Source organism: Phalaenopsis equestris, unplaced genomic scaffold (genome assembly GCF_001263595.1).
Source record: "Phalaenopsis equestris unplaced genomic scaffold, ASM126359v1 Scaffold000985, whole genome shotgun sequence".
Taxonomy (NCBI): domain Eukaryota; kingdom Viridiplantae; phylum Streptophyta; class Magnoliopsida; order Asparagales; family Orchidaceae; genus Phalaenopsis; species Phalaenopsis equestris.
The window spans coordinates 100618-114044 of NW_018165424.1; the positions used below are offsets into that span (position 1 = coordinate 100618).

Sequence of the window (13427 nt, forward strand, 5' to 3'; positions counted from 1 at the left end):
TGTTAAAATATGTTATGAAACATATGATCCGGGAAATGGAGTATGAGTTCTACAACAAGAGTGAGAATCACATTTAATTTCATGAAGGAGTATTTCGTTCATGGAATTAAGTGCAAATAAATAGGGAAATATACTTTGTTGGGTGTAAAATTGGAGATTTTAGGGTGACAAACTAAAATCCTCAATTCAGTCTTAGTGTTTAAGAACTAAAGTGAATGTTAGCCTTCAGGGGAAGGGGAGTGAGAGTCAGTATCCTCCTAGCCTAACCACAGATTTAGGGACTAAACCTGAGATTAGCCAATGATTTTTGATAACACTGAATCAGGGTAGAGAATTCAAATTGATCCTATTTGACACAATACATATTTTAATGATTTATCTCATCTCATTTTACCAAAAACTTATTGTAGTGGGAAAGATGCTTTTTCATATTAGAAAACTTCATCACATAAACATAGTTTAGTAGTTACAGTTTAAACTTTGCAAAACTTTGCATTTTAGAAACTTTGCATTTTAGTTTTGCTAGTAGTTAGTAACTTAGTTCTAATAGTGTCTCAAACAATTCAAATTAGTGACAGTAATTTCATTTTATTTCTGTGAATTTCTTAGTTAATTTATCATTTCAAATTTAAACCTTCCTCGTGGGATCGACAATTGGGGCTTAAATAGAAAGTCTTATATTACTTGATAACGATATGTATACTTGAGTAGAATCCCAACATAAATTGCTTAAATTTCTTATTCATAAAATAACGCATCAGGTTTTTGGCATCATTGTAAAGCAGAATTAACTTTATAAGTTTTACACAACTATATCATCGAGATCAGTGACCGCATTATAGATAGTAAAAATTAGACCCACTTTCTATTAACAACTTCAACCTTTTTCTTACACAGATTTAGAATAAGCTTGTTGGCAAACTCCACCTAATCATTTATTATGAGGTAACGGATCGATATATATTTTAAACATATTTCTTGACTTTCACCAAAGTCTGTCACCTTTTTGTCAATTAATTGAATTTCTTGGTCCCTTATTATTTCCTTTAGTAATCCATATATGGATATGATATATGTTTAGATGAAGTTGCGAACAACCTTTGTGGTGATTTTTCCTAGGATATTTGCTTCATTCCACTTAGATAAATAATTTACGATAATTAGAATACACTTCCTCTGTCATTTTACAAGTGATAATGGGTCGAGGAGGCCTATCCCCCTGATAAAAAAAGCACAAAGACTTTTTAGCTTGCTCGCCTTTTGGGAGAATTCCTTAGAATATTTTGTTAAATTTGTCCAATAATATTCCAATTAAAAATTTATATTTGTCAATATTTTTTTTCTTGAATGTAAGCCACATTCTCTTGAGTGTACTTGTCTTAATATTTCGGTGATTTCATTTTCTCTCATTCATCAACGATATAGAGATGTCATTAACATTTTAAATAGTTCACTGTTGATGAACAAACAATGTGCAAACTTGATGTAGAACCTCTGTAGATCTTTGTCACTTGAAGGGATGGTTTCTATCTCACATTATCCTTCGATCAGCTCCACCTCCTACATCCATGACTTTGGGCTCTTTTATAGCTGGGTGACTTAATATAAGCTTTTTACTATTAGGGTTTTTCTTCTTGGATAATAGATCCACATATTGATTCTCCTCTCTTAAAATATGCTCGATAAGGAAATACTCAAATTTTCCAATTTTAATTTTTTCCTTTAACAATTTTTTTTTATACAGTTCTATCTTATTTCAAATAGGCTATTAAACTTATTAACTATGAATTTGAAGTTAGATTTGATCAGTAGATTTTTAGCACTTATTTTTCGTACAAATTTTAATAAAAAAATGAGTGCTTTGTTTTCAGCTTGATTTTTTATTACTTCAAAACTTATTTGGATGGATTGATAGATTGCGACTTATGAGGAGTTTGTTAGACCATACCTACTCATTTATGTTAGTTACCAGATGCTCCATTGATGAATAAGACCATCAACTTCTCCTTATGGATTTTGGTTTCGTCATTTACCACTCTATTTAAAAATCAGCTAAGAAATTAACAACCACTTGAGCTTTAACTATTATTTTGGGTGTATTAAATATGTTGATTTCACTCAGCTCAACAACCCATATGAGTAATATTTTAGAATGATTTGATTTGACAATCAATAACTTTAGAGTATGATGAGCTACTAAATGAATGGGATGTGCCTAAAAATAAGGACATAACTTCTTAACATAAAAAATTAAGGTGAATGCAAGCTTTTTCATTATAATGTATCTTAATTCCACTCCTCATATGGCTTTACAAACATAATAAATGAGAAATTATTTTCTATTAAATAAATATTTATTCCACCACTCTCAGACTTTATTCTAATGGTGGTGATGACAATAAGATATTTAGTCGCTTGAATGTTTGTTCACATTCTTGTGCCCAAGCAAAGTGCTTGACATTCCTCATAAATCGAAAAAATGTTAAACATCTATCTCAAAATTTAGAGAAGAATCTAATCAGCAATGTTTTTTTTACAATCATAGTCTATAACTCTTTAACATTTCTTGGGGATGGCATTTTCAAAACTGCTTCCACTTTCTTAAGATTAACTTTAATTCCCTCATGTGTGAGTACTATACTTAGAATTTCCTAAACATAACCCCAAAAGTGCATTTCAACATAATGATTTTTAGGCTAAACTATCTTAAAGTATCAAATGTTACTTTAAATATTATACTTGATATTCTGATAATTTATTTTTAATTAGAAGATTATCAATATAATGATCAATAGTTCTCCTATTTTGATTTGAAAAAAATTTATCCATCAATCTTTAATACATTGCCAAATATTTTTTAGCCAAAAAGACATTATATTATAACAATATATACCATCCATGGTAATAAAGATGGTTTTCTCACTATCAAAAGATGTATTTTGATTTGGTGATACTATTAAAAGGCATTTGAATAGTTCATCACCTATTATCCCGCAGTAGAATCAATCAACTCATCAATTTATGTAATAGATAATTATCATTTGTGCATGCAAAGTTAGGGTTAGTAAGTTTAAATCACATACTCCACCTATAATTCAATTTTTTTCTTACCATGTTGACATTCACCAACCTGTTCAAGTATTATAATTCTCTGATGAAGTTGACATCCACTATCTTTTATGCCTCCTGTTGGATGGACTTGAATAAGGTAATTTTCATGGTTCTCATCATCTACTTAACTATTCTGGCTCTAAAGATTATGTTAAGTTAATGACATGTTATATCAAGGATTACCCTGAGCATTTTGTCTGTTATCCATACAAACACGTCTTGATATTTCTTCAAGATTGCAACTAGATGACTTCTCTATTCATTGTCAAAGTTGGAACTAATTTTGAAAATCCTACCCCTAACATCCTTAGAAAATTCTTCCTCAAATTCAACAGTTTCTTAAACGATCCCCTTCTATATGTCAAGTTATTGAAGGTCCTCTTCCCTTTTTCCTATAGCTTGAAGATAATAAGCTTAAGATTGTGCTAGATCTTCTCAAATAATGATAATTTATCCCCTCTTACGAAATTAACAACCATGTGATGAATAGAAACTTATATCTTTATAGGTGTTCAACACCAACCTATCAAAGATGGCGGTATAGGTTGCTCAACACCAACCTATCAAAGATGGCGGTATAGGTTGCTCAACTGGCACTTGGTGTTCAAGGAAATTGGTTGTCAAGGCCCTTTAGTCATGTTGATATCTTCTTTGACCCATAATATGATTTGAATAAATTTTAAATATTTCTAAATTATGATATTTTGATGATTTTAGTGGCCTACTATTTGTAAAAATTGAAGAAAACTGAAAAGATAATTTTTTAAATAGATTTCGGATAATTGTTTAATAGGTGTTATCTTGACACAAGATAACTTACCTTAGTATGACATGTTGTATCGGGATGAGTTGTGGCATCCTAATTTATATAAATCATGTGATTATAATTTGTGCATTGATAATTTAATATTAATTCTCATTTTACGCTTGTTATTTGTCACACTTTTTGAATTATTAATACTTTAAGTCAAATGTATGACCAATAAATATCAAATATGAATTTAAGTTTTAGAAATTAAGTAAATTCATAACATCATTTATTAATATATTATAAAAAATATATATCAATTAGTAAATCACTAAATTAAGGAAAGAAGCAGACATGTTAAATTTTATATTTTCTACACAATATTTTTAAAAAAAATATAGGAGTTATCATTGACATTAAAAGGTAGATTAGAGTTAGCATCCTCATGAAGAAAAAAAAAGTGTTATCATTCACCTAAAAGAAGAAATAATTATGTTGTAGGTTCTAATAATCCTTAATGATTTGTGAAGCTACATACAAGCAATTTCTTGATTTATGCAATCTATTTTTAGGCTATGTAGTTCTATTCATATGTGTGGCATAAATTACGATCATTTATAGTCATGTCATCCTTCTATTATTGCATTGATATGGATAAGAATCATATAAAATCTTATCTTAAAACAATAATCATCATGATGTTTTAAATCCTTAAATATTACATTTAGTGCAAGCTATTGTGCATTCCAAGTGTTTGAACATCTTATATCATCTAATAAGTTTTGTTGGCATTGATACTCTGCCTTTGATATGTTACGACTTGAATTTTTCCATGTTTTCTCAAACATGATTAAATATTCAAGTTTTGGTGTATTTATTGGGTGAGTAAGTAGTCTTTGAATAATTGTGTTTTCAAATTATTTTTGCTATCTATTTGAGAATTTCATCATAAGAGATTTAAATTTTTTTTATAAATGAAAAATGTATATTTTGGTGTCCAATTTTGCTGCAATAGTTTCAAGAACTTAATGCATTAATGAAGTAAAAAAACAATATAATTTATGTAAAATCTAGAGCCATTTATAGTAGGAAGCAACATTGATTCCAAGGTGCCGAAACTGGAACTAACTATCACTCCCAATTTTTTTTTATAAAGGTCACTCCCAAACTTTTTTTAAAATTAAATTAATTCCATGATAACATAGTTTATTTCAAAGGTGTTGAAATTCAACATTGAGGTGTCACTTCTAGTTTTAGGATACTTCAAATTTTTAATTTTTTCTTAATTTTCTTTTTAATTTTTCTTAATGTTTTTTTAATTGTAAAGTGTTTCACACCAAGGCAATGGTTTTAACACTTAAACACTTGAATGCTACATTACTTCTCAAGCATTCAATAAGTGAGTAGACGTTATAGTGCTATGCTCTATAATAATGTTTTTTAAAATAAAATTTTATGTAAAAGTTTAATTTTAGGGTGAATTTTAAGGGGTTAGAGGGATCTTTTCCTTGAGGAGAATGATGACTAGGGCAAAGATATTGGTTGTAACACTAACTTCTAGGTTTATCCTTTCTCTTATATTTTTTTTTTTGGTAATATCTTAGGTTACTCATTTTCTTCATTTGTATGAACAAAATACCCAATTTAGGGGCTCAATGTAACTAACTTTTTATATAGCTTTCTTATTAATTTACATTTTTATCATCTATGCTTTCAATTCTTTTTGGGTATTTTTAATCTATTGGTTTTATTATTTTGATTATTTAGCATTAATTTTGAGATTTAGAGACTTAAACAAATTTAAGAGGTGTAAAAGAAGTTTAACATTGTCGAAATACTTCAACTAATAGTAACATAGAGATGTCGATGTTGTGGTTGTGTAATCTTTTGGATCCTTATTTTTAATAAACTTTATAATATTTATAAATAAAAATATGTTGTATTTGATAAATTATCTTCTTTAGGAGATTGATAAAATGGTGAACAACATAATATTATATAACATTTTTATCTATGTTAATCAATAAAATTTATATGTTAAGATATTAAAAAATATCTAAACAAACTCCTAAATTTTCATCCATTCTTCAATCAACCCAATTTTTTTGTTTTTAATAATTAGAACATTTATTTCCATTAGTTTATTTTGATTGCTTATCAAAAAATACATTTTGACATTTCAGATTAAAAATTAATTAATTCAATTTTCATACATAGTAAACTCAAAATTCATGGGATGATATTTAATTCTCATCACTTCATTTTATGCTTGATTACATACTTTTTAGTGTATCATTTTCATATAACAAGATGAAACACAATGTTATTTCAACATACACCATTACTAGTACAAATTCAAAAAAATGAACCTCTCCCTAAACCCTTTCATGTTAGTTAGGTTAACTACTCATCATTCTCATCACTATTAGATGCTTAATTTCAATCAAAATCAACAATTATGAAGACTTTATTTTGTGGGATAACATTGTGATGGATGTTACTCACATCGTGTCAACCATGTAGTAGTTATATGATTTGAATGAATTCATATGGTAGGGATCTTAAAATATAATAATAGAATCATCAAACTCTTGCTTAAACATATAAAGAAAAATCATCCATAGCTCCTCAAAATGAACGTCGAATCTTTGACCAATACCCATGACCAAGAAAAGTTTTAATTTTCAACTTATTCTTATTGGAAACAATACTGTTAGGGATACCTTTATCATTTTTTTATTTTAATTATTGTTTTTCTATTTTGAAATCTTCTCTGTCCCAACAATAGAGACCATATGATTTGGATCTTTTAAAAGAGATTTATTATTCCACTCTCCCTTCACCTATTATATATAATAAAATACCAAACTAGAATCTAGCTGGACTTATATAAATAATATACTTTTCTATATTACAATCTAATTTTTGCGATATTGCTTTTAATGAACTTCTTGATTTAATGATCAACTTAGAATAGTTGAACACATAACTAATTTTATTCTAGGTTACAAATTTCTTAAATTTCCACACTATAAGAAGAATCCCACTAAGGACTCACTAAAAATGAATTTCCAAAAGTGGTTAAAGAATATACATCCTCAAAATGCACTATTAATATGTTCAACGGGGTTTGGTTTTTATTAATTTTCCATAATCCTTGGGTTTTTAATTACTTTTCCATAATATTTAGGCATTTTAACTTCTTTATAGCTCTTAAATGAATTGTGATCCTTCCAGCATTGAAATTATAAGAATATTAAGTTAAAAAAATATCCTATCATATTTTTTAACAAAATGTTGAATAAAGCAAATAAGATCATTTAACTTATGAATGAAGTCATATTTTATAATTTAATCAATGAAGTGTTGGAAAAGCAATCTTTTTTATAAGGTATTTTTCTTAACTTCAATCATTATGCTCTCATGTTTATCAATAACCAATAGAAAAAAAATTATAAACAGGCTAAAATGGGTCAAATTTCACTAAGGTTATAGCTTGAAATCAAGTCTCTATATGACTTATCTTGGTTGAAATTCATGACCACTTCTTCCGTGAAATTCATGACATTATTTAAAGATCATAGAGTTCAATTGAATTAGAAATAACATATAGTGCATCCTTATTTTCACTTAATTTATATTAAATTCTTGGACAAGCCTTTGACTTTGTAATACACATTCTTAATCATTAAAAGATATTTGCATAGAGAAAATTTAATTACATTCTTAGGTTATTCTTAGACATAAAATTAAGTTTTGTTGAGATGAGATGCTTAGTGGATAAGGGGCTTTACACTTACAGACAAAACTCAAAATAAATAATTCCGTGAAAGGGTTGGAGTAGCTCAAGTGGTTAACTAGATTTGAAAGAGTTGCCTCAGATGGTTTGGCCACATTAAATGCCGATCATTTGATGATATAGTGAGATGAGTAGATGTACTAGATTTGAGTTATGTTGAAAAAGGTAGAGGCAAATCTAAAAAGGCTTGGGCATGTTGCATAAAAAAATTAATAATATTTTATTGAAATTAAATGAAAAATATGACATTCAATAGGGCATAATGGAGAAAATTGATTTCTCTGGCCGACTCCATTTAGTGAAATAAATGCTTGTTGTTGTTGTTAATGTTGTGTTCCTTTGAATTCATTAATAAAAATGTTTTATATATGATTTGTTTTGAGAATTTTTTTCGTCATCTCATGAAAAAAAAAACCAAAATTTTTTTATAGAGAATCAATTTTTTTAACCCTTCATAAACCAAAATTTTTTTTATAGAGAATCAATTTTTTTAACCCTTCATTTAAATGTTATGTTAGAAAATTAATAGCTCAATATTTGAACTATATACAAGCTAAGCCACTAAATTGTAGCATGCTCATTACATTGGCTTGCACATTATTTATATCCTTGGAAAGATTTATCAATAATTTCTATCTTAGGATTATTAAAAATAGCTCAAGGGTATGCTAATATTTTGTTAAAAGGTGTTAATTCTAAAGTGTCAACTTTTTTGTGTTGCTCCAAAACTAATATTACTTCTCAAATTATTTAATTATTCTTTAATGAAAATCATGCATACACATAGAATTCCATTGATCATTATTTTTGATGAAGTTATTTGATATATCTCATACCCTTAAAAGTCTATAAAAATTGTTACCAGTGAAAATTATATTTTTATTTGCTTTTTCATCTTTAAATAGGCAATCAAACTAATAAAATCAATTGTAATTTAAGAGTTGTACTTAGGTTTCTTGTTGTCAAGAGTATAAAAAATCAAAATTAAATTTACTTATGTTAATATTTGTCAAAGAAATCACATTTTGAGATAGTAAGTGGCCAAAACTTGATATGACCAGTATATTGATACTAATTACCAACGGATGTCTTTTATAATTCAACATTTTCATTTGTAAGGAAACCTTAAAGCCTTGATGGGAACATAAGAAAAGAATATATTAATGAAGCACATGTTCTTAGGAAAATCATAATCAATCCACTAAAGAATTTAAATAACATAATTATATTTTGATAACATCTATCATCCTAATTGCCAAAAGTATAAGAAATTACATGCAAAAGTTTACGATCATTTACAAATTCTTAAGAGAAGAAATAGTTATCATAAATTTTTTACAAAGATGCTCATCCATCTAATTATGAATATTAAATATATTCTATCATATAAAATAGCTAAAATATATCTACTTATTCAATTTGACTCTTTGACAACCAAAAAAAAAAAATCATCATTTATAGAATACCTCATTATGCATATTTTTTTATGCTAATTGCATTATAACTAAAAAAGTGCCCTCAATCAATTAATGAACATAGAATTTTAATTATTTAATTATTTAATTATTTTTGAAGTATCATGTAGAAGCCATCAAGTAGACTTGCATAGAGACTCTATTTTGTGTTGAATTTCATGGATTGATTGATGGATTTGTAATCTCAATTAATCCAAAACAAAATATAAGAAAAACCAGCTATCTAAATAAGTAGAATCAAAGCAAGCTAAATCGCAACATAGTTTAGCTTCTTTGATTTAATTTTGGTTTAGTCAAATAAATAAAAAAATATTGAATTTTAATAATGTTGAGAGATTCTTAATTAAAAAAATAAGAAAAAAAAACTTTTGTACAACTTATATATTATTTTATTTAATTGATATAAAATAATTAAAAGCTAATTTGAAATCTATTCTATTGCTCATTATTTAGAGTTGTAAAATTATTTATTAATAATCTAGATAAAAAAAAATCAAACTCATTTAAACTTTTAAATTGTATAATTATTTTATATGAAAAATTATGTAGAAATCAAAATTTTAATTTTATATCAAAATTTGAATACTCATTTTTTAACTTTCTAATTAATATAAATAGACCAAATATAAATCAAATATGGACATTAAAAATTTTAAACAAATCACATATGAACATATATATGAACATATATGTGAAAGCTCGCTTTAAGAAGAGTATGAAAGGGACAAATGTAGCACACAAATGCTAACAGTGAAATGTACAAATGTAACTGAGAATTAGATAAAGCAGTCAATATAATGATAAACCTATTTTTCAATAATTTCGTTCTTTTGAATATTTTCACATTAAACAAACACAAGACCTTGAACAAGCTTTAATAGTGGCAGACTAATTTGAGCAAGCCAACAACTGAAAAAAATGACAACGGCTTAAACCAGACACATTGAAAATGTCCATAAACCATCTTTCCACCACAAAAATAACTACTTTACAAGGACTGCATATAATGCATTGCCAGTCATCACAAATTTTGAAAGTGTTGGTTGAACAAGTTCGCCGAAGTTCTTAGATAATTGTCATTGGAAGGTAAACATGAACTTGCAATCTTGATGAGCTTTGAGCATTTTAAATGTAGTTCATGGTTAGCCTGCATAATCATCATGGGGAATAAACAACTCGGACTAATGAGTGTATTGGAATTAATCATGGACACAATGTAAATTGCAAATTAAAACATGAAACCACCTTGAAGTTAATAAGAAGACAATTGCAAGCTTCAAGTGCAAATTTTCCTGTTGATAACTTTGAAAAAAAAACATCAAAATAGAATTTAAAGTTCTTTGGAAATTCAGCATATATCATTATTCCATTCAACAAAAAGTACTCACCGACGCAGGGTCTCGTTCAATAGTCTTGAACAAGCACTGAACAGCATCTCTGGTGACTGATTTGAGTTCTTGTTCATAAGACTCATCTCTAAAGAACAACATTTCATTGTGACCAACAACCTGGACAGGCCTGTTAGTTAGCCTAGAAACATAGTTGAACCAAAGAAATTTTATTAAAAAATCTATAACATTAGACACGTGGACCAATTTAGGAAGAGGGTTGCTTGGATTAGGTTGGTTTGGTAAATATTTCTAATATTGCTTATTTTCTGTTCCATAAAGCTTCCTCAACATTAATTTCATTGCAATGAATTAATTATATCTTTTTTAAATGACCACTTTATAAGTTAGTTTTGGTTCATACGCCGCGTACTCATGTCGGTTGGTCGGGTATTTGCTTGTCAGTTGTAAGTCCTCACTGGTCTGGGGTTTGATTCCCCCGAATGTGGGGTGTGATACTCGAATTATAGGCGCATGAGGGATGGCTGACGCTCGTATCATAGCCTCCGGCCATTCCTTTTTTTTTTTTTTAAGTTAGTTTTGGTTCATGTCTATCTCAGCCTAGTCACTTTTCATTACGGAAGCTTGTTAAGTGTAGCAGTGCTTTCTTGCCCTCGTCTGTACTTGACCACAAACATAACATTCCGGACGACAATAAAGTAGTAAATGCATAGCTATGAATGACTTTAAGCTAGGTAAAAATATTGAGCACAGCCTTCATGTATGATCACAAAAAGAGCAAGAATGGCAAAATATTGAGGTAATATCCTAGGATATCAAAGGTCACAGCTCAAATTCCAATACCAAGACAGAAAAATGGTAGTTAAAATACGTACTTTCCAAACAGAAAGAGTACCATTCTCAGATATAAGAAACTAGTAGATAAAAATTAATAAGAAAAATATGATACCTTGATGGTTTTTGAATGCGGAGGAAGCAGTTTTTGAGAAAGACAGGCACAGAGAGAAATAACCGCGCAAAATATTTTTGTCCTCATCCTCGACGTTGCCCTAGTATCAAAGTGCAACAGGATTAATGATAAGATAAAAATTAATTTGCGCTCAGCAGCATCTTTTTGTCCTAAGGCATACCATGGTTGATTATCAATGAACGGCATTAACCGCATATGTATTTGAGCAATTCCTCCCTTCATGCCTACAAATGTAAACTATGCAACATAAATAAAATTAATTAAAAATACAAAATAAACTTTTTCTACTTATTAAAGATCATATTGGACAACGTAGCACATAAACCATTATATTCCCAACAGTAGCATTCTTATTCAAAATTTTTTGGCTTAAAATACATGGAAAAAATGTCAACAATAAATTAGTCCATTCTATGTTGAGAGGACTTCAAAACCTTTAGCAGGTGTATGGTTTTCTCTTTATGGAAAGAAGGTTGATGCAACCGCAAGTGCTCATTCACTGCTCTCCTTTTGTGCTTCTCAAAACACTTGCTCTCAACTCTCAACTATCTTGATCGCCATAATACCCCTCTCCTCTCAACCACCTAATAGCTCTTGCGCAAAATCTCTCTTTTGGTGGTTAGGAACATTGCAGCTACAAGAAAAAATGGCCAAAAAGAAGCTTACAAATTGATTTTCAAGTTTCAAAGTCAATATTTTCAGTAGACTTTTGTGTCTGCAGAAGAGATGCATTGCAACAATGGGTAGAGTCTAGTAATAGTTACAATGGAAGAGAGGAAGAAACAAAATCCAACATTATCATTGGCATTAATTTTGCCATCGCTAGGTCCAGGCTTAGGCTGGTGAATTTTAATTGTCTCCCCTTCCTATTCCAAAGAATCAAGCACTTCACCTTGGATGGTGGTCATAACTTTTTTGCTGGCTTTCTAAACCAAATTAGTTGAATTCTTCAAGCGGAAATTTTATCATCAATATTCACTGAACTGAAACAGAAGAAATCTTATCACAAGATATATTTTAACAGTTAAAGTTAAAATCATTTGCAAATGTACTCTACTAATTTTAAGAGTTTAAAAATCAATCTTTCCATGAATTATTTCATTTCTACTTAGATTTTCCCTGCAAAATATATTTTATTGATCATGCTCAATAAAGCATAAATGAATTTGGTCACGGACTAACTTTCCTCAAGTCACCCGTGCGGCTTTAGCGCTCTTTCTTAGCACTAAATCAGCCTTACCCCTCACAACACTAGACTTATGAGCCCCAAACACTCTTAAGAAGAATAATAGAGAGAAAGGAATAATTAGCACTTGAATACTAGAATGCTTTGATTCAATGCTTGGGTAAATACAAATGAGGGGAGGAGCTCCTATTTATAGCCTCCTCCATGTCTTTGGCCTTTCATCTAGCCAATGTGGGACTATTCCAAGTCCAAGAGAAGTTTCTAGATTACAATATAATATTCTATCTCTTAGACTATTCTTATGTACATACATAACTCTAGAGCATTCTAGGTTATTCTTAGGTTCTCTTTAAAGCTTTTCCTTCTTGCTCTCTCCTGAATGTGGCGGAATCTTCTAGAGCCCCTTTGATGACTCTTTATATCGTGACCTTCTCTAGAATCTTCCATCTCGTGTTTGTCTTGACGACTTCTTGAATATGGCGGAGCGTGACACTCTCCCCCACTTAAACCCGCAATGCCCTCATTGCGGCTTCCCCTGCACCTTTGAAACTGCCTCTTCTATTTGCCCGCACACTTGGCAATCTTTGGCTTCTCCTTGGTGCAACACATCTTCCTGGATGGCGGCTTATCTCTTGCCTCCACCACGTTCCTTGGCATCCCAACTCTTTGGGACTTTTCTCCTTCATTGTTATGAAGGATAGCCAAGTTGTCCCCCTTGTCCTGTGAAATGTCATCCCTGAACTGGATTGCCGATAGCGTTTTGGATCCTTGCTTGCTTAACCTTATTAT

The 13427-nt window shown here is 29.5% G+C and overlaps 1 protein-coding gene across 1 annotated transcript in view; it reads right to left on the reverse strand.

Annotated features, from left to right (window-relative positions):
- Positions 1–9923: 9923 nt before the first annotated feature.
- Positions 9924–13427, reverse strand: part of LOC110032617 (UPF0505 protein C16orf62 homolog) — a 148056-nt gene continuing 144552 nt past the window's right edge. Inside the window, exons 21-25 of the mRNA XM_020736290.1 lie at positions 11613–11676; positions 11432–11531; positions 10522–10641; positions 10379–10435; positions 9924–10280 (exon numbers count right to left, since the gene is read on the reverse strand). Of these exons, the coding sequence (XP_020591949.1) occupies positions 10155–10280; positions 10379–10435; positions 10522–10641; positions 11432–11531; positions 11613–11676 (467 nt within the window). The 3' untranslated portion in view covers positions 9924–10154. The remainder of the gene's footprint in view (positions 10281–10378; positions 10436–10521; positions 10642–11431; positions 11532–11612; positions 11677–13427) is intronic.